This window comes from Euleptes europaea, chromosome 4 (genome assembly GCF_029931775.1).
Source record: "Euleptes europaea isolate rEulEur1 chromosome 4, rEulEur1.hap1, whole genome shotgun sequence".
NCBI lineage: Eukaryota > Metazoa > Chordata > Lepidosauria > Squamata > Sphaerodactylidae > Euleptes > Euleptes europaea.
Window position 1 is genome coordinate 55,895,208 of NC_079315.1, and position 22,599 is coordinate 55,917,806.

Here is a 22,599-nt window from a genome sequence, read left to right on the forward strand (position 1 = left end):
TCATATTTAAAAAGCATATTTTTTCCTGATAGCTGGAAATCTTTTTATATATATATTGGAGGCAGGAATTAAATATGACATTAGAGTTGTACAATTGTTCCTCACTTTTACATTAAATAGGATAATGGAAATGAGTAAATAGTCAAGACTGAGTTTTAATTAAGTAATTGTGATTTCAGCTAGCTTTAAAATTTGTATTTATAACATGGTAATGATGATGATTTTTGTTGTTGACACAAAATTGGCTATCAGAATAAAGATTGGGGTAAAAGTGGTCTCAAAAGAACGAGGGAAAAACTACGGGGGCGGGGGGAGGACACAAAGCAAAAAGTAAAAAGCACAGAAATGAGTGCAGAAATCGGGATAAACCAAAGCAGCACGGAGCAAGAACTGACGGGAAAAACCCATGCGGAAAAGCCCTCATTAGCCACTGTGCTATACCAATCTGGCAGTTCTGCCCTCTGATTTTGTCTCTTACATCTGATTTTGTCTTTTATAGCTATCTTAGTTAGTGGCCATCACAGTATCTTGATGGCAGCACCATCACTTTGTTTGTCTTTGTACAGTTGACCACAGAAGAAAGATAAAGTAGTGATTTACCTTGAAAGCAAAGAAGTGATCGGTATATTTTTCACCAAACACAAACTTAGCGCCGGCATCCGTGTATTCCAAGAAAGTCTTAACAGAAAAAGAAAGGGTAGAATTATTAAAATTACATTGACAGTAAATCCTTCCCAGACACTAGCATGCTAGAGGTTCTTATCACACTTAGTTTTACTGGAAGTCACTGGATGTACTTCAAAGGTATGCCTTAATAGGTGGTTTCACTGAGGACAATTAAGTACAGCCAAGGAAATCAGTAGACTGCACAAAATATTTGATTAACTGATTATTTAAACTCTGAATTGTTTGGGTCAGAAAGTGATGCTGCTCAAGCCAACCCAGGGGAAAAATAGAGTATTTCAAAGCCCTTTGTAATACCTTTGTTGGGGAGGAGCTGTGGCTCAGCGACTAAGGTTGCCAACTCTGGATTGGGAAATACCTGGAGATTTTTTTTGGGTGGAGCCTGGGGAAGGTGGGGTTTGGGGAGGTGAGACCTCAGCAGGGTATAATGCCTTAGAGTCTTCCCTCCAAAGCAGCCATTTTTTCCAGAGGAACTGATCTTGGTCATCTGGAGATCAGTTGTGATAGCAAGAGATCTTCTCTTGCTACCTGGAGGTCATCAACCCCATCAGTGGCAGAGCTTCTGCTTGGCATGCAGAAGGTCCCAGGTTTGATCTTCGGCATTTCCAGTTAAAGGATCAGGTAGTAGGTGATATGAAATACTCTGGAGATCCACCACCAATGAGCAGATAATACTGATGGATCAATGGTCTGATTCACTATAATGTTGCCTCATGTGTGCCACAGAGATCCATGGATTGGCCTGTCATTTTGTACCAGGAAATGTGGCTGACAAGTCTTGTATGAGTGCACCATTTCTAACCTGCGAGGGAGAGGTGTCAGGCACAGGAAAGTGGGGCAGGAGTTAAATGCTGCTTGCAGACTGGCAGTTGGCCATCCCTAATTTAAAGCAACAACTTTGAAGGAAGAAAGGAAGGTTTCACTATTTGGTTCTGAAGTTCAGAAGGTACCAAACTTCAGTTAACAGCTTTGTAATTATAATAAAAACAATTTGTAAATAAAAACCATGTTGCTTGCATTTAAGAAGCAGGTCTCAGTTCTCCTTGCAAGAGAATCCTGCAGTACTGTATTTGTATATGGCCAGTGACCCAGGCTGAAGGGATTATGAAGCAAAACATTGTGTGTGTGTAAAGTGCTGTCAGGTCACTTCCGACTTATGGCAACCCTGTAGGTTTTCAAGGCAAGAGACTAATAGAGGTGGTTTGCCATTGCCTTCCTCTGCATAGCAACACTGGTATTCCTTGGTGGTCTCCTATCCAAGAACTAGCCAGGACCAACCCTGCTTAGCTTCTGAGATCTGATACGATCAGGCTAGCCACTGCAGAGAGTTAAAAATGGGATAGGAGCAGAGGGACGACGTGCAAAATAATTTCCCTCTCTTTTGTGTTCCATTCAGGAGTTAAAAGTGACCTCACTGTTCACCTGATTGGGGTAGTGTCTTTCATTATAGCAATGTCCAGACTGTTTCCTTATTTCCTAGCCAGGATTCATGGTAGAAAGCACTGGGTGAGGTGCAAAGGCTGGTATGTCTGACTGTGAAGTAATCTTCATTTTACTCATTCAAAAACCTTAAGAGCCTCTAATCCTGTGAAATTTGCAATCTCAGAACTTCTGCTACAGCTCCAGAAAAGACATGCACAGTAAAGGTGATGTCAGTTATTGGGAGGGACACTGTTGCTCTGGTGAACTCCACCGGTAACCTGCGTGAAATGTTTTTGGGGAGAAAATATATAATTTGCAGTTTGTTGATGTTTGGAGGCTAGCCTTAGCTTGCTTCTCTAGGTCGGGGAAAGCTGCTGTGAAACTAGTTCCCACAAGTCTGGGCTCAGCTGGAAATCCAATGTTATTAGCTGGCTTGGGTAAATTGACAAGATCTTCTTTAGAGTTGAGGCGAGGTGTCACATCCTCAGAAAGGGGTACAAAACATACTAGCTATGGCTGGAAAGATCCACCATATAGGAATAAATGGGGATGGAATCTTTTTATTTAGAAAGGAGGAGGAAAGGGAACAATCTGGTGAGAATGCCATGAAGGGTTACTTACCGTAATAGAAAATAGAGATTGGGCTACCTTTTGAGTCAAGGTGAAAAAGCAATTGCATTCTGGTGACTTAAAATGTATTTGCATATCTTATTTTCAATTTAGGAATTTTAGCTTTGGGGGAACCAAAACATCTTTACTTTGCTGAAAATGCTGTATATGGATGCGAATATTTTGTATTCTTTCATAATTGACTTCTGCTAAATGAAAGCTAATTTTTAAAACAAACTCTGCCATTTTGTGGTCATCTTTGGGTGTCACTTCAAAGCATTCCTTGGAATAACCCTAAACCAGTCTATTCAGAAGCAAGCTCCATGTTATTCAACTGAGTTTACTCCCAGGAAAGTGCCCTTAAGATTGCAGTCTTGGTCTATGCTAACATGGGAATTAAACAAACAAATGCAAAAAAACAACAACCGTGAATACAGGATTTCAAAGAAATGTAATCTCCCAGGAATTTGCCCTATATCTAACACAAAAAGGCACAAGAAGTTAGGAGAGAACTTGTGAAATGATATTTTTTCTGAAGCGCTTAAAAACATGGTTTGGTTTCTAGTAGATTTCAGCTTTCCAGTGCCAGTAGGAAAAGCAGGGGCGGGGAAATTAGGTTGTAAAAATAATTTTCTCACAGAGGTCTGGTAAATTGAGCCTCTGGCTAGTTAGATAAATATCTCATGTGGGTGAAACATGAAAGCCTGCAGCCTTTCTTTTACCACAGCTGCATCAGAAGTCTTGGACTTCTGATGTCTGCATCACAATGTAGAAAGGAACTGTCTTTTACACCCCATGCTGTGAAAATAATAGGAGTGGGGCCCCTAGTGCTTTAACATGGGGAACAGGAGGTCTAGGTTACTGCTCATATCCCACTTGTGACCTGAACTTCTGTTGGAAAATCTGCCCTTCTGACGGTGTCACTTGTCTCCACATTGAGGGGGGGGGGAATTGACCAGAGAGTCAGATAGAGAGGATGGAAAGGAGTCATCTGCAGTTACACCTTACCCTCATTTCCTGTCCCCTTTGATGTGTTAGAGATATATTGTTAGGGAAAACTTCCCTTCCTTTCTCTTTTCTCCTTTGTCCCTCAATCAAGAAGCCACTTGGTCCGAGTGCTCCGCGGTTAGTCCTTCTCACCCCAAAATGGCGTGGAAGGCAGATACCCTTTTCCATGTAGAGAATTAGCAAGGTAGATTAGGATAAGGAACCCTGTTTGTCTCTTTCCTATCCAAAGTGTATTTCCACAATAAATGTACTTTAGTTTGATTAGAGCAAAACGACTGATGCTCCTTTTATTTTCACACACGCACGCATGAGCAACCTTCTGCTAAATACTGGAAGTATCACCACAATAGATATTTACAACAACTTCGGCTATGGAAAGAGAGAGCAAACACTCCAAAACCACAGAGCAAACCACTCCAAAACCATCAGTGATGAGGAATGACCTGCTTGGTTCTCAGTTGTTGGTCTTGGTTTCTTGTTTTCTGCCTTGGCTAGAGCTCTGTACCTTGAACACCAAAACGAGTTTTAGATTGGGGCTGGACTGCTTCCTCTTTCCACAGCCAAAGCTCAACATCGAATGATCAGAAATGGGCAAAACAGTGCGGGAAAACACCAGAGACTTGTGTACTAACTATGGCTCAGGAAAACACATAGCAGTTTTTATAAGTTTTGTGTGAGAAATAGTGCTCACAGGGAAGTATAGTATTAGTATTGGGGTTGTGTAGAGGTCACAATATTCCCTGTATTAAAAATCTGAACCCCCAAACCTATCAAGAACTTTAAAAGCGAAAACTGACAGAGGAAGGAAGAGAGTCGGCTGATATGATAATGGTTATGGGTCAGTAACATTGACCTTGTGACCAATTAGTTCCCAGAATCTTAGTTAGCAGAGGCTTCTTGTAATCTAGGCAGCTCTGTGGAATTCTGGGAGAGGACTATTCTGAGGATGGCCTATAAGGGTAGGATCTTTCTGTCTGGAGAAAAAGTAGGTTTGATTTCACAATGAAATTTCAAGCGTGTCAGTCATCACTCCCAAACAGAAGGCTATTTTAGGAGTCCGCGTAGGTCAGTGGGTGGGGGGAAGCATTGCCTAAAGAACAAAAGCAACAGTTTGAAGATGGGATGGGAAAAATGTTGGGTCAGATTTTTACCCAGATTTCTTGCAGCTATGTTTATTTGAGAAGCCTACAAATAGTGTAAATATGCTTTCATGGACTTAGGTAAAAAATCAATCACTGATTTTTCTGAGTGTATAAAAATGTAAAATTACATTTTTTCGGTGGTTTTATAGAATACTTTATATTAGCGCTACTATCAAATAGTTAAACTGCAGTTTTGCAGCACAGATTAAATTAATCTGGATTCTGCTTTCAGGCAGTTGTCAACTGCTATCATCTCAGTGATGCAGAATTGAGTTAGGCCTAAGGGTAAACTGAGATGAGCGGATTATTTTACTATTTTGATTTTTGCCGTCTATGTTTTTGTTGTGTATTTTGTAATTAATAAATCCTAGCAGAACTCAGGAGTGTCTGATTGTTTATGTTCCCACAATGCAGTTGATTTTCTTTCCAGGACACTGTATTAAAAGATCTTGAGATTATTTTAAAACCATTAACACAGATATGAAAGGATTGGACAGAGAGGGAAATTAAGTCTGGGCAAGTAGAAACATGCAACAAAATGTTGTGGTGTGCTATAAACTGGTTTTCATTTCACTTCCAACCAATTTCCTTATAGAACTGTATTTCATAGCTTCAGGACTTAAAGAGAGAGTTTACTATTTCTCCAGCATGGAAAAAGTGACCAGCCCATTTAAACTCTGGCACTGGGAAATTCAGTCCCATAGGGATCAAATCACTGGCAGAAGAGAATAACTGGCATGGAGCTGGCTCTTCCCCTTGTATCTAAGGGTGGCATTTCCTAGCTTCGGGTCCTAAAGAGGCAGATCACAGTTTCTCCAGTTTGGAAACCTGACCTGAGCTTTAAACCTGACAATTCAGGCTTGTAGGAATCTGACTCCATGGCACTAGGAAAAGAGGTCAGCTTTTTCCCTTCTTTCCCCATCCCAGCCTGGATCTCTTGTGGCATTCATCAACATTAACAATGGTATCCTCCTGCAATATTTGGTGGAACTTCAGTGGCACTGCTTAATTCTGGGTCAGCATGCATTGAATTGGGCAGTAATAACAGCTACTGAGCTAGGAGATCAATAGTCTGTCTGTTCTGATAGTTGGGAGTGTCTTACTTGAAATCCTTTAACTGGAGATGGGTGTAAGAGGGTTGGATCTTGATCTGTTCAGGACCTTTGAGTCAAAAGAGCAGCAAGAGAAGAAGATACTGTAACTGGAGATAGGTGTGTGTGTTCTGGCCAAGTGGGCAGAAGTCATAGCTGTATATCAAGAGCAGGAAATAACTGAGTATGCCAGCATGCAGTGACCACCTAGAACTAGCAATAAGCATAGGGTTACAAGACTGTTCCATTCCTTGGACAATCTGCCCAGTACCTTCATGCACCTTATCAGCTGCTTACACATTGCCTAATAACTCCATCTTGGGATACCCCCCCCCCACATATAGCCACCCACATGGGTTTCCTTCCCACTTCCCTAGAAGCACCCACACCTGCAGATGAGCACTTATTGCTGATATAATAAACACTTGAATAAGCAGTTAACACCCCCCAAAAAAACCCCACCTTTAACTCAATGGTTACCTGCACTTGGCTACCAAGCCAATTAAAAGCATCAAATCCAAACTTTGTCCTCAAGGTAAGTAGTCCAAGAATAAACTGCAGTCCCATTCCCCAGATGACTGGCCTCCATACAACCTGGCAGTGCGTCAGAAAGAAAGAAAAATGATGACACGGTTAGATACAGAAACAACACGAATGCTGCTACATTGGGTTTAATCCCCATGTATTTATTTATTTAGATATATATCCTGCTTTTCTCTCCAGTGAGGACCCAGAACAGCTTGTAACATAGTTCTTCTCCATTTTACCCTCACAACAATCACCATGTGAGGTAGGTTAGGCTGAGAGTGTGTGACTGGCTCATGGTCACCCAGCCAACTTCCGTGGCAGAGAGGGGATCCAAACCCGGGTGTCCCAGATCTGAGTACAGCACTCTGACCACTATGAAATGCTGGCATGAGCACTTCTTAGAATGTTCCCTAAAACTGCTTTCTTCCGTGAGATTTATAATTTTCCTTTTCCTGTTCTGAGTGGAATTTCCAGAAAGAAAGTAGATGGGAAAGTCATTGCTCCTTTGGGTCAGTCCTGAACATAGAATTGCTTTGGAATTCTTCTTAAAAGTCAACAATAAAATGTATATCCTTCATTGTCCTCTGTGTTAATTATCTCAGTTGCCATACTGTTGTCCATGAATAAATTCTGACTGACATCGTGACAGGACTCCTGTTTCTTTGACAGCAGTTTGAAACGCAAGAGTATGCAAGTGAAACATTACAGAGAGGATGAGAAAAAAACCCTGTGCAGATGCTCACACAGGATACACATGTATGTATGTGGCAGGGTGAAAGTCATTATTCTTTCTGGTCCCCCCTTACCACCCTGCATTGATTGGCATTTGTGCACAGGGGCCTAGGCATGATTCAGAAATGTATCCACACAGCCCTGCAAAAAGGGATGGCACAGATTGTGAGTTCAGAGGCTGGGTCTGCATATGCAGAAGAATGCTGATAGAATGGATTTCAAAAGTGAGCTGCAGGGCCTCACTTTTGAATTCTCCATCACATTAAAAAAAGCCCTTTTTATAAACTGAGTCAGCATATCGGAATAACAAATACTTTGCCTGCTGTTGTTCAGTGGAGCACTAAAAAATAGCATGAATACACCATGCCTTGGGGTAGCTCCAGCACTCCTGTTAGGTTTGCCAGGTGCCCGCTTATGGTGGGCAATCTCCTGGAACTTTTGGCTGTTACCCAGCACTCAGATGGTTGGTGGGTGGAAACAAGCTGGCCAAATTGCAGGGGCGGGCATCGATTGTTACCAAGTGATGATTTAACTTCCAGCATGACCGGGAAGCTTCAGCATCATGCCAGGGTGACACTCTAGCACTTACCCCAAAACTCTGGTTTGCATAGAGTTTTGGGGTGAATGCTAGAGTGTTGTTCCGGTACAATGCCGGCTCTTCTGAATTGCACCAGAAGTGACATCATTATGTGGCAACAATGATCATTCCCCGCCCCCCTCCACCATGATAAGTACTTGTCTCCTCCCATCTCTTACCAATCACCAGCCCATGCCTGGTAATCCTAACCACCATTCTTACCAGAGGCGAAGGGGAAAGGCCAGCTGGAGCAGCACATCCAACTAGCAATGGCCCGCATACATCAGAATTTTGTCCCTCTCCTGCTGGATGACATAGCAAGACTTCCCTCCAGGTGATAGGCCCGTCCTACCCACCAGAGGCTGGAAGTGGTAGTAGCAGGCAGAGCCCCAATCAACCCTCTTCATGCATTCATTTCTCTTTTGAATATCTTTATGGAACTATAAGTCACCTGCAAATGGCTGCAGATTAAGCTGCCAGCACATCTGCAGAGGCCAATTCAAAAGCTGGGAACAGGCTTTCCTGCCAGACTGATACCTTGACTCCTGTTCATTATAATTGCAGTGTGGCAGAGAGGAACAAGGGATCCTAAAGGTGGCAAATGTTATCGGTGGATCTTTCATACCCTGAAACAAGGGAATGGTTGCAAGTTCAACCTGAACATTTGGATTTTCTATTCTCTGTGATGCAGAGTGGTGAATATTCTCATCGTTCTCATCGTGGTGACTATTCTCACTCTTCTTTTCTCTGCCACCTTTCACTTGCTTAATCCTGCATATGAAACTGCTGTGAAAGGCAGGAAAGCAAACCAGACCACTTTTCTTGACAAATTGTAACTTGAAAGTGTGGACTGATGCATTATCCTGGGCTGGACCTGCAGATCCATTCCTCTAGCAGAGGCACTTTTCGCTGGTGAAGGAGCCGTCCCAGCTGGGCAGCACCTCTGACAGTGGAATGGATCTGCAGGAGAGGTGTAGTGGTTAAGAGTGCTGGATTGGGATCTGGGAGGCCCAGATTCAAATCCCTGCTCTGCTGAAGAAGCTTGCTGGGTGACCTTGGGGCAGTCATGCGCACACAGACTAACTTACCTCACAAGGTTGATGTGAGGGGAAAATGGAGATGAGGACAATGTAAGCTGCTTTCTCCCCATTGGGAGAAAGGCATGGTATAAATGAAGTAAGTAAAAAATAAACCCATTATTTACTTGGCCCTGTGTGAAGCAAAGAGGAAGGAGCAAGGGTCAGTGTTGCACCTGTTCTGAGCCAAAAATAGGGGTCAGTAAAAGAGAAAAGGCAAGGGGGGGGTAAAGCTGACACCCCCACTCTGGTTAGGCTGGCCCAGCATCTCTCCAGTGGTGTACCTCTCTGCAAGGGAGCTGGCAACCCCCTGGCTGGAATCATTCCCTGTGGCTGTTGCAGCATCTCAGCAGGATGGTGTGTGGTGTCTCCATCTCTTCCCTGCAGAAGAAAAGGTCTGGGGGAAGATCTGCTCCACTGCGGAGCATCCCAAGCAGTGTTTGCCTCTTTCTGCTGCTTAACCGATGTGCCACAGCTGGGAGCTATTGGCTGCTGGAGTTTGGGCAGCACAAGGGTGAGGGCAGTTGTGGAGGCTCCTCTTGCCCAGCCAGGATCAGCTGATGGGGTGCATGCCCTGCAGCCATGCCCCTCCCTCCCTCCTCCATGGCTATGCTGGCCCTACTGGATGTGCCGCTGAAGGTGGCCGTATGTGGCTGCTGAGACTGGAGGAGAGGAGAAGCTTGGTGCAGGGCTTGGTGGCACTCCTCAAAATATGGCACCTGAGGTGATTGCCTAGGTTTGGCTAATGGTCGGGCCAGCCCCGCTTAGATGAATATCACAGGGTAGGATTTTATTAAAGCACAGCATTGATCTAAGGTTGATTTAAATGATTTGTGACTGATTTAATAGTCTATTGAAACAATTGCCTATTCTGTGGAACAGTTATCAAGCAAGAACCGGGGTGGGGGGTGGGGGGCGTGCGTGCATGCATTATAGAACTGTTGGGGCTGTGTGAGAACCCATGTGTGTGAAAAGTGAATTGTGCTGTACTGCATGGCTAGGAAGGAGTACAGTGAAGCAACATGCTGAACAACCATGCACAGGTTGTCAAACAGTTGAACCGATCACCTCCCTTTTTGTGACCAGTGAGCAGGATGTGAGTTGAACTGGCAAGTGTTGGAGTATCCCTAAAAACAGGAAAGCCAACATGGTGTAGTGGTTAAAGTGTCGGACTAGGATCTAGGAAACCCAGGTCCGAATCCCCACTCACGCTATGGGAGCTTGCTCGGTGACCTTGGGCCAGTCACACACTCAGCCTCAACCCTGAAAAGTATTTTGACGAGAGACCTGCAAGGCATACCAGGGGCGTGATGCAGAGGCAGGCAATAGCAAACTACCTCTGAAGGTCTCTTGCCTTAGAAACCCCATAGGGTTGCCTTAAGTCAGCTGTGACTTGATGGCAACAAAAAAGCAAGAAGGCAAGACTATATATATTTGCCCTGATGTAGCTAACATTATACAATGCCTGGAAGGGTGATACTATTGCCCACTTGCATAGGAAATATGTCTGTAAACCTAGGCAATTGAGGAAGTTGGGCTGGGACAGAAGTGTTGCCATGGTGGATGACATGTTAAACATCTACCACCTGCAGTTTCTGCAGTATAACAATTTTATAGTGTATACCTAGCAATAAATGTAATTATTTTGTTATAGTGTATAATTTGTAGCTCAGCACTTGAAGCTCTCCCTGTTTTTCCTGTTGGCCACAGACATGAGGTTGGGAATCCTCATCTTGCTGCCAAATGTCTAGTTCTGGCATCTGAGGACTGTACCAGTAGATACGACTGAGAGATGTTGAGCCAAAAAGGAATAAAAACGATTTAACATCTCTCTTGGCAAATTCATGTACTGAGCTCGAATATTCACATTTCATTAATTATTTGTTAGTTAAAATATAGATGGAGATGCATTTTGGCAGCCAATGTGTAACATAAACAGTGTGTGTATGTGGGGGGGGGGGAGCTAGTTCATCAGCAGTCCAAAGAATACTTTTTCAAAAACAGTTGGTACAAAGCAATTGCATATGAAAATAAAACAGACAAAAGGTGGGGAATGGAGAGGAATCATGAATACTCACTTTAGTTGGGTGTTTGGAGAAGACCAGCATCAGGAAAACATACATTGCAAGTCCACCAAAGGAGATGAGCTGATTGGTTCCTTGTTTAGCAGTGTCAAAGACAAGCCAGCACACGAGGGCAGTGACTAGAGCTATCCACACCACCCTAAGTAAAAGGGTGTCAAAGAAGGCAATGAAAGATAAGAAAACCAATAATAACCATGCCCTTATCCCATTTGTTTTTCTGTTGTAAGCAGTTATGATACTGCCCTCATGCACAAAGCAATCATATACCTCCAAGCCAAATACAGCACACCTCTCATTCATACCGTCTACCAGGAGCAATGTGTCTCCTATGTCTGCTGCTTGTCTAGAACAGTAGTTATGGGGACTGTCAATCATCTGGAAGGCCACAGTAGAGGGCTAGTTATCAGTGTTTGGCTTGCAGGATCACAAGTTGTATAGTTCTGTCATTTACCGTTAAGCAGTGACCAAATACAGGTTAAGGAAGCTTACAATGTAAAATTTCTTATGAGTAGCACTGACGTTTTCTTAGGAGGGTTCCTTTATATCAGTGGTTCCCAAACCTTTCGGGCCACCGCCCCCTTGGTTCCACAAACTCAACCCCAGCGCCCCCTACCCTATCTAAAACACAATTGAAGGGGTCCACCTCTAGCACACACCCTGGTGCCCCCTTGCCTCTTAGGGCCCCCCCAGGTAATCCCACCGCCCCCCCAGGGGGTGGTACTTCCCACTTTGGGAACCATTGCTTTATATGTATCAACTTCATGACAGTGTCAGGCCTGTATCTCAGTTACTTTGTATCTCAGTTACTTTGTTTTGCTTTCGTTTCTATCGCTGACTAAGCTCAAGGACAATCCTGCATACCAAAGCCTGTTTGAAGCTCTGGGAACAGTCCTGGGAACAGCAGCTATGTTTGTGTTCTGTAATCATTTGCAAATATCCTTGCCTTTATACTGCTGACTGTTAGACAGCGAGCTCATTGCTGTCACCTTTCCCTTCATGCTCTGTAATACCTATTTGACCAGTAAAGCCATCTTCTTTGGACCTGACTGTCTCTGTTGTGGTTTCTGGTTCGATGGGCCAAGAGCTGACAGACAGTCAGAAATTCAACAGGCCCAGGAAATGGGAAAATTTCAGCTGTTAAATTTCTGCTTGCCACAGAGTTTCCAAAGATCAAGAAATCAAAGCAACAACTGTGCGGTACAACAAGGTCAGTAACAAATTCACAGCAGCAAAGCCAAAACTACCACACTCAACATATTAAACTGTGTTAATGATATAAGGTGGTCCAAGCTGCAGAGGACCACCTGAGTGATCAACTTGACAAAGTAATCAGCCGGAGAGTTTCAAGTAGACAGGATGCCGGTAAAGTCCTGTTTCACAATATCTTCATCATATATATGAGACGTGCTCCGTGCAATTCAGTCTGCGCACTGCATACTTGCTAGTTTCCACCAATTACCAACAACTGAGTTCTTGGTAATTGGTGGAAACTAGTATGCAGTGTGCAGATTGCACGGAGCACGTCTCATGTATCTGATGAAGATATTGAGAAACAGGACTTTTCGCCGAATGTGCTTTCGGTCCTGGCTGAATCCTGGCAAACAGGGAATAAAGGAGGCTAAAGTGACCATGCATTTTCACCCTCAACTTGGACAAAAAAGCTTGGACTATGTGCCAGTCCTTTATGTCATTATGATCGTCAATGTTATTGTAATATTTTGCACAATGTATATGGTCGTTTCACTGCTTAGCAAATAATTCTATTATATCATTAACCCGGTTCTTCAGATCAGAGTCCACCTCTCGAAAAACCACCACACCACGCTGGCCCTACTAAAGTTATGTTCCACTTTTGTTATTTGAATTGGGTAGTGTCACTTGTTCTTTTGTTGCTCAGATAGTATGAGTTGGAGCTAATTTGAAGAAGTTTTACTCTTATTGCTGCTGTTCTAGGAAATTGAGGAACCAGCGCACTTAGCGATGATGGCACTTCTGGTTTTACTTCCGGAAGTGCTGTGTTGCCATGGCTGCTTTAACACTCAAATTTTGGGGGGTTGAGTATTAAATCAGCCACGGCGATGTGACGCTTCCGGAAGTAAAACCGTAAAATCCGTCATCACGTAAGCAGCCCACACACACCAGCAGCCACCCCAGCCCCGCCTCCTAAAACCTCCCACTGATTGGGAGGGGGACCTGGCAACACTAGTTATAAATTGGTTCACCTGGAGAAAATGGCCGCTTTGGCAATTGGACTCTATGGCATTGAAGTCCCTCCCCTCTCCAAACCCCACCCTCCTCAAACTCCACCCCCCCCAAATTTCCAGGTATTTCCCAACCCAGAGCTGACAGTCCTATACATCACTGAAGCCAATATGATTTAAACAGTTTAAGCTGAATAGAGAAAGATGGTGAAGAAAGCTTTGTGGCACTGTGACTGCCCTTTGAGTGGTTTTTAATGAATTAGTTACTGTAACATATGAACAAATCCAGTGCAATGGCAACTGATAAGTGCAATGGCAACTGGCTGTTTTGCTTCTACCTCTTCTCCTGCCGTAGAGACGCCAACCTCCAGGTAGGACCTGGAGACCTTCCAGAATTACAACTGATCTCCAAGCTGCAGAGATCAGTTCCCCTGGAGGAAACAGCAGGTTCAAAGGGTGGACTCTATGGAAACATATCCCTGCTGAGCTCCCTCTCCTTCCCCAACTCTGCTCTCCCAAGGCTCTCAGCCTTTGGCTACACAATATGCTCTCACATTGGAAGTTAGGCTCATTTAACTTTGTGGGCGTTTCTTCCAAATAAAAAGACACTGAATAAGGTTGTTAGACCACTTGCCTCTTTGCTTGGATATGAACCTTCACTGATAGGGTTGCCACCCTCTAGGTAGTAGCTGGAGATCACCCACTATTACAACTAATCTCCAGCCAATAGAGATCAGTTCACCTGGAGAAAATATCCACTTTGGCAAGTGGACTCTATGGCACTGAAGTCCCTCCCCTACCCAAACCATGCCCTCCTCAGGCTCTGCCCCCAAAATCTCCTGGTATTTCCCAACACGAAGCTGGCCAACCTATTCACTGATCAAGATCTTTTAACTATTGCATAGTATGACATCGTGGCAAAAATATGATTTGTACCAGAAAAATGTTTTAAAATGCCTGAAAAAAAATACTTGATTCATATAATGAATGAATTAATGTTAGAATTAAAAGTATTTCAATCTCTGTAATATTTTCTGTCTTAATACATATAAGATATACCAGATGTAGGGTTGCCAGGTCCCTCTTCTCAACCGGTGGGAGATTTTGGGGGCGGAGCCTGAGGAGGGCAGGGTTTGGGGAGGGGAGGGACTTCAATGCTATAGAGTTCAATTGCCAAAGCGGCCATTTTTCTCCAGGTGATCTGATCTCTATCGGCTGGAGATCAGTTGAATTAGCAGGAGATCTCCTGCTACTACCTGACAGTTGGCAACCCTAACCAGATGTTATAACACCCATTATATAGATATACTTCTCCTACTTAAAAAATTATAAATTTTGTCCAAGGTAAAGAAAACTTTATTATGAGAAGACAAGATTCACTGGAAAAGACAATGATGCCAGGAAACGTTGAAGGCAGCAGGAAAAGAGGAATGAGATGGATTAAATAAAGGAGGCCATGGCCTTCAGTTTTCAAGTCCACAGCAAGTCTTGTTAAATACAGGACATCTTAGAGGTCTTTAGGGTTGCCATAAGTCAGAAGTGACTTGATGGCACTTAACACACACACAACAAAGAAAACGTTTAAATATGTCACACACCTCAAGGTATTTGGTATTCATAAAACTTTACTTCTATTTCCTCTGAGCTCAAAGTGTGGTTTCAGAAAACAAAGTCATAGCATCATGGATAATAAGGAGATAAAATACTAAAATAAAATAAGCTTGTTGTTACTCTGCAAATAAAAAATCCCCCACTGTACATACCATTTCAGCCAAAACCAGTGTGCTTTTAGAAACCTTCCACAAGGGGAAAAAAAATCTGTAATTCTGTCCTCGTATCTGGTCATCAAAAAGTCCCAGCAGATGAAAAAGATTCCCACGACAGTGAGCACAAAGAGGGCCAAGGCTCTGTGAAAATTCAAGGTACAGGCGGCAATTACCATTGCCAGATAAGCTGTTATGGAAACAAGCATAATCCCATCAGATATGTCTACCGCGTACGGGATCTGTCACCCTAGTCTCCTCCCCAAACAAAATCGACCCTCAAATGCCTTTGTTGCAATTATCCAAGCTTTGTTTGGAAAACAGCCCTTCAAATAGCCTGGCTTGCGTTAGTCAGTGATCTTATCTATGCAATCTTCACTTCTATTCAGGCTCCATCTTGAGAAAGAAACAAAGAAGAAAAAAGGTGTTTTTTTGTTTGTTTGTTTGTTTTTTGGGGGGACTATTCTCACCCTAGAAAAGTTGCTTTATAAAACAGAAAGTACTGTCTGAAGTTTAATTAAACCCAAACTCACTTATATAGAACAGAGACCCGGAAAAAAGGTTTGCCACCTTGCCTTGACAGAAGAAATTTTATAAATGATTTCTTATTTACATGTGTTAGTGTATTTAGGCATATTTTAAATTCACTATTGTTTATCACAGGAGTTGAGCTGGAAAAAAAGCCAAAACATCTGAAGGTAATTTCTGGAAACTTTGGCCGTTTATGCAGGGCTATTTCCCCGTGGTCACCCCGTCGACTGCTTCGGGGCTTCCTTTTGATTATGCATGCCTTTCCCAACCGTCAAAGGTCGCCTCACTCTCCCCCCACATTTTCATGCATTTTGCCTGTGTTTTCCGGATGCTGTTTTAGCCAGAATCTGGAAAGGGTGGGCAAAACGCACGGAGAAACGAGGCAACCTCTGACAGGCGGAAAAGGCATGCATAATCAAAAGGAAGCCCCAAAGCAGTCAGCAGGGTGACCGGGGAAACAGCCCTGCATAGACAGCCCTGGTTTCCTGTTCCCTCAATGTCTGAGGTACAGTGAGTGGTCACATGGCCTTGCTGGCTTCAGGTACCAAATTAAGGCAAGTCTCTTCCAGCAGTCTTATAGATGCTTGGAAAATCTTCAGATCTCTTTCACTGGTGCTGATTCTTTTTCCAGATTTCTGTTATTTACTGTCTGGTTTTATTTGGAAAAATTGGTATTTTTATATTGTTCTATGCTTAATTTTTTTAATGTTAGTCACCTTATAGACCCATAGAATGGAAAGGCAAGCTAGAAATATTTAAATAAATCTGTCCGGGGACTTTCCTATTAGGAGTGTGCTGGGACTTGCCAATTTTTTTGTAAAGAGACCTAAAGGCAGCGAAGAGATTTGTTGTTTTTGGTGCTATCAAGTCACATCTAACTTATGGCAACCCCATAGAGTTTTCAAGGCACAAGAAATGTTCAGAGGTGGTTTGCCATTGCCTGCCTCCATCTCACAGCCCCGATATTTCTTGGCAGTTGCCCATCCAAATACTAACCAGGGCCGATCCTGCTTCACATCTGAGATCTGAGAAGATCAGGCTAGCCTGGGGCTGTCCAGGTCAGGGTAGCAAAGAGTTAAAGAGGATTATTTCCTCTGGCACTTGGATGGGGGCTACACAGACCAACAAATAGGCAAATGGACATCTGGCTGGTGATGGGATGCCAGAGGTGGGCAAGACAGGACACTGCTGCCTCTCCAAAATCTGGCATCTGAACCATAGCTTGTGGTGCTTTACGATAGAACTGGCTCTCTGCTACCATGGCCACGTACATTCACGATTATGTTGTGCCTTGGTCAAATGGTATGGTGTCATGGTTCATTTTGTCCCTGGCCTCTGGTCTGATCAAGGATTTAAAAAAAACCCCAAACTCAAGAGTCAAAAGGAAAAAGGATTAAATTGAATTTGGTACCATTTGTTGTATATGTACTGATTGGGTTAAAGGGAAACAATTCCTACTGATTGGGTTAAAGGGAAACAATGTATGCCTGGGCGCGTGTGTGATTGAATCAAGGGAATAAAGCTCCTTGAAATTGCATCAGGGGAAACCCTGGGCAGCTTGGAGTTCCCCAAGGCTCCTGAACTGTATGCTCCCATTGGCTACTGGTTTTTTTTCCCCCAATCACGGTTGTGGGGGGAGTGGCCGCGGGCAGCCAAGTGGGCATATAAGCAGGGGTCTGGACACTGTAGTTAGTTCTGTTCTGCCTGTTCTGAATAAAGCGTTTGCTGTTGGAACGTCTCCGTTCTTCGTGTATAGCCCGCGCGATTTAACACCATTGATGGTGGCATTTTTGGTAAATGTTGCTTCCAAAGTTATCTCTTCACTGCTCACATCTTTAAAATGTGTGTTGGGGGCTTTGCCATAAAATAGCCAAAGATACTTGTGTCAGAAATGTTAGATACGTTAGCATCAAGGAACTGCACCAGTTAATGAGATCAAACAAAACTACTTGAATATCAAGTGATGTAGACATTTCTAATGGAAATGTAAAACACAATATAATTGATTTTTATAACATGAACAACAAACATGTAATATCCAGAAGTGTTTAGTTGGGTTTTGTAAAATGTAGGTCTCTTACTGGTACATCTGAACACTGCTGACTTAGCAAATAGAAATCTTTGATCATTTTCTTACACCTTCCTCACGTATGTTTTACAAATACAAGTAGGAAAATATAACTATGTCCTGCTAGATCAAACCATCTACTCCAGCAGCCTGTTTCCTTCAGTAGTCAATCATATGTGCCTAAGAAGCCCCCAAGCAGGGCATATAATTCTGTCCTGGCAAAAAAGAGTATAGCAGAGACAGATACTGTACTTCGTGTTGGAACAGGCAATGTCTAGTGTACAAAGAAGAAGAGAATACCCTGCAGGGGGCAGCAAGAAGACAATTAGATAGGATGGTACCTTCTCTCCTGTTGTCATTCTTTGTCTGTCTTCAGAGTGCCACTCTTTGGGCAATATCCTACTTCTTCTCGGTGCTAGAGACTTAGGTGCTGTTTACACAGCCCAAATAATGCACTTTCAATCCACTTTCAATGCACTTTGAAGGTGGATTTTACTGTGTGAACTGGCAAAATCAAGTGAAAGTGGATTGAAAGTGCATTATTTGGGCTGTGTAAATAGCACCCTCTCTCTCTCTCAGCTAGTGATGTAGGTCTTTTATGCAGGGACGTTTCCCCACGGTCACACCCTGCCGACTGCTTCAGGACTGCCTTTTGATTATGCATGCCTTTTCCGCCCTTCAGAGGTTGCCTCGCTTTCCCTGTGCATTTTGCCTGCATTTTCCAGATTCTGGGCAAAACGCACAGGGAGAGAGAGCCGACCTCTGAGAGGCGGAAAAACCGTGCATAATCAAAAAGAAGCAGTCGTCCCTGCATAAAAGACGGTAATTAGCACACTATCTTTGTCTCTCCTTTTAACTATCAAGTATATTAGTTCCTGAATAAAGCTTTATCTACCCTTTAAACAGGTTGTGCACTTTTGCTGTGTTAATTATTCTGCTAACACTTGGCACCAGAAGACACAGTAGCCTTGAATGCCATTTTTTGTCGGAGTGGCAGTTCATAATTTAAAAATAAATAAAGTTTCTATAGTTCGATATTGTTTAAAGAAGAAAATAATAGTTACTAAGAACATGCAATCAATGCACGCTATCAGGTGCCACTTGAATCATAGCAGGCTTGGACTGGCCAGTTATCTGCAGACCGTAGTCCAGGACAGGGTCACCCATTCAAGTATTGCAAATCTATCTGGGTCATGGAAGACAGTTTAGAAAACACAAAGTATCTAATGGAAGAAAATTAAAACCACGACTTAGCAAAACCAATCTTTTATACTGCTGGTGTGGTTTGACAATCTAGGCAGAATTGGCTTTCACTCAGGGGCTTTCATGATGCGGTAAATGGATACATTTTTGGCTCGCTCAGTTTGAAGGCATATGAAAGGGAGGAAGTCTCTTTGATCACTATAGTAAAATAAGATGAGTGGGCTTTTTGTTGTTGTTGTTGCACATAAGTCCCTGAGTCCTTCAGACAACAACAGAATTGATTACAAAAAGGGAACAATTTATTTTGGGGGCTGTGCCCCAAGAATGCTCTTTGTAAATTGGAACATAACACAGTCTGCTGAGCGCACTGTGAATCTCTCAGTTATCTTCAGCAGACTTTGGAATAGGTGCCAAGTCTGGTTTCTAAACCAGCTTTATGCAAATAAATCGATATATGATATCCTTCCTGATAATATGCCTGGGGCAAAATAAAGTGGGGTTTCTTTTGCAATCCCCAGATGCAGGAGGAGGTAGCAGCAACAGAAAAGCTAATGGTTGTTGTAGTATATATTAACACCAGATTCGCTCATATTTGGGATAACAAGAGATTAATACTTCAAGAGCTGATGTGTTCATTTGTTTTTTAATTCACAATTAATGGTTGGGAAGGCAGATGTTCTGGGAAGAATTGGAGTTAGGCTACATTTGTCAGATTGGGTAAATAGTTTAGCAGAATTCTTGGACTCTGCAGGTTGATGTGGCTGCCAGGAATGCTTTCTACCATCTCCACATGGAGCAGAAGCTGCCCCCTTTCCTTGAGCTTGCTAGCCTAGCCATGCTGATGCATGCATCTGTAAACTCAAGGTAGGTCTATTGTAACTTTGCTCTTCATGGTTGTTCAGGTACTTAAACTGGCACAAAATATTGTAGCAGATGCATCATGAGCTCATTATGCTAGCTTTGAAACAACTTCATTGGCTTCCTGTGTGTTCTCAAAAGAGGTAAACTGGCCGTTGAACTCATCAAGGAATTTCCTGGTGGGCTGCTGCTGCTTTGGCTGGCAGCCTCCACCTGGCAGACACCTCTGAAGTCTGGCCACCATGTACCTGTGTGCTCCCATCCCATCTCCTGATGCACCAGTGTGTCCCCTGCCCAACGTGCCTCCCACACATGAGGAAGCTCTCAGTGGTGGTGGGCATGCTCCAAGACAGTATCAGGCACCAGTGCAGCAAGAGCCCTAGAGCTCACCACTCCAGTGCATGAGGGCAAGAAAATCCAATTATCCGTGGGGCTTTTTTTGGTCATCAAGTCACAGATGACCCTGTGGGGTTTCAAGGCAAGAGATGTTCAGAGGTGGTTTGCAATTGCCTTCCTCTGTGCAGCAACCCTGGACTTTCTTGGTGGTCTCCCCTCCAAGTTCTAACCAAATCTGACCCTGGGTAGCTTACAATTTCTGATGAGATTGGTCCAGTCTGGCCCCTTCAGGTCAGGGGTCTGTGGGGGCTAGCCCTGGGGAATTGATGGATGCTGTGGGAGAAAGTAGGATGTAGTGCCAGAGGCTGTGGTTCAGCCAAGGACAGTATGGCTGAGGGACACAGCACAGCTGGAAGTATGGCATCCAAAGCTCAGGCAGACAATTGTGTCCTCAGGACCCCCAGCCAGCCATCTTAGGAACTTGGTAGCATGTGAACATGCCTGTACACAAAGTCCTGCCTTGTGCACTTTTTCTACCTCCCAGGGATGGAGGTGGCTGAGCCACCTGGTTGCTGATGTCCTGAAGGCTAAATGGTGGATCCTATCCTGCTCTTGGATGGGGAACTCCTATACCCACCCCTCTCAGATATGAGTTTAGCTCTGTCTTGATGGAGAGAGTACACCTCTCACACTGGCTGTTTTCTGGTACTGGAACAACTTTCCAAAACAAATGTAAGGGACACCTGGAGCACAAATCATTCTCTTTTTTAAAGTTTAGCCCTTCTTTTAAACGTTTTGCTCATTGTCCTTTAAAAGAAAACTCTTTTCTAATGTTAAATTTGCACGTACAAATGAAGAATAAGCAATTTCCATGTTGACAAGGGAAGTTATGAGATAAATTGTAATACTTTTCAGTTTTGTGTGTGTGTGGGTGTTCATTGGACTTGAGCCTGTTATCCCAATGTCACAGACACCTTCCAATAGTTGTCTGATATCTTTTGCAGCCAAAAACTGCAAATGACACAAGAGCTTTAGATGCCCTGGTATATGTGTGTGCAGAGTATATATTTACAGCTGCTTCTGGTCAATTATATGTGACTTCCCTGAAATGGATGTGTAGTTATCTCTGGTACTGCAACCACAGTGCAGTGTATGTGCACAGAAACATTGGGATGGTCTTAGCGGCAAGGAACACAGAGCTGAGTGAAAATGTCCTATAGGCTTTCAAAGATTGAATGGAGAATGAAAGATTTAATAAACTTCAGAAGGAAGTAATAATGTTAAGAAATATTATAACCTTCTACATTTCATTCTTATATTACCATTATATGAAATTATCATCATCATTATTATTACATCTTTCAAACTGCAGGGTGTAATTTTTTAGAGCCTTCCTAAAATTTTCAAATGGCGTGGAGCGCATTAGTTAAGTAAACATCAAAGAACTTTCTGTTGTTTTCTACAATCTTCACTGAAAGCAAGTATGAAATATGACCATCTAAAACTAGATATTTGTGCTGCTTTTCTAATGCCCGCAGATACCTGCTATTAGTGTTCCATAAATAATATATCGAATTCTGGTTTTATGTTTTCTGTAAAAATCAATGATGGCATCATATTTCTTTTCCAGATACCTAGAAAGAAAAAAAGGAAGGAAGGGAAGGGAAGGAAAAAAATGATTCTAAACACTTCACATTTAGACATTATTTGCAATATAAAAATATGAATAATGTACATAATAATAGGTAGTTACTTTTCATTTGTTCTTTGTCATCCTTACCTGAATATCGACTCTGGCATAATGGATATAATCCATCTGGCATTAAAACGTTTGGAAACTCCACTGATTTCAGTGGGAAAGTTAAGGATGCCCCTAAAATCAACAAGACTGGCTGCTGTGCAACCCTCTGGGGAATTACATCAATCTAAGCCCATTAATTTCAGAGGGTTTAGACTGGACTAACTTGGCACAGGGCTGCATTGTTACAGGTGTAGAACTTCACATATTGGCTGAGCAATGAACTAGCTTGGATGGCCTTAGGCAAGATTGTTTCTTAACCTGTAAAATGGGGACATGTGATACTTTAAGGATACTTTGCAGGCTTTTTGCGGGGATAGCTAATATAAATAAGCATATTTGATACAAAACATTGTCCAAAATGTTAAGGCTGTAAAGCAGAGCACCAAGAAGTCCATGGTTCCAGGATCAACTGGAATCAGGTTTGCTGTGGCCAGGTGAGAGGGTGGCATTTCTGTGCCGGGCAAGGGGGGCTTGGTGGGCTGCTGCCTGGCAGGCAATCAGCTCTCTCCCCTGCAAAAAGGGGGTGGTGGAAAACAGGGCAGTTAATGACCGTTGGGGCAGGTGGGGATAGATCGGACCTGGGGATTGTTCCCTCCCCTGTCCGTCTATTCAACATAAAAAGAGAAGCTGCTTGAGGGGGGCTTCAGTCTGTTGCCAGTTTTTATCCAACCCTCCTTCCCTCCCTCCCCAATTTAAGTATGGAAGTTAATTAAGAATATAGATGTATTATGTATTGTTTTATTGTCACAACTTAGGCGGGGTGAGCATCAGGCAGGATCTATTTTAGGAGGAAAGCTGTTTGCGAACCCCTTTTTTCTGTTGTGGGAATCCCCATAAGGGATTTAGGGCAGAGACATGGTGATAAGGCAAGCCAGTTCTGCAGCG

General features: G+C 43.2%; 1 protein-coding gene across 1 annotated transcript in view; it reads right to left on the bottom strand.

The window, feature by feature from the left end:
* SLC28A3 (solute carrier family 28 member 3) overlaps positions 1 to 21,713 on the bottom strand; it is a 60,992-nt gene extending 39,279 nt beyond the window's left edge. The window contains exons 1-6 of the mRNA XM_056848990.1: positions 21,694 to 21,713; positions 21,456 to 21,547; positions 14,918 to 15,107; positions 10,948 to 11,092; positions 6,437 to 6,550; positions 601 to 678 (exon numbers count right to left, since the gene is read on the bottom strand). Of these exons, the coding sequence (XP_056704968.1) occupies positions 601 to 678; positions 6,437 to 6,550; positions 10,948 to 11,092; positions 14,918 to 15,107; positions 21,456 to 21,547; positions 21,694 to 21,713 (639 nt within the window). The remainder of the gene's footprint in view (positions 1 to 600; positions 679 to 6,436; positions 6,551 to 10,947; positions 11,093 to 14,917; positions 15,108 to 21,455; positions 21,548 to 21,693) is intronic.
* Positions 21,714 to 22,599: the final 886 nt, after the last annotated feature.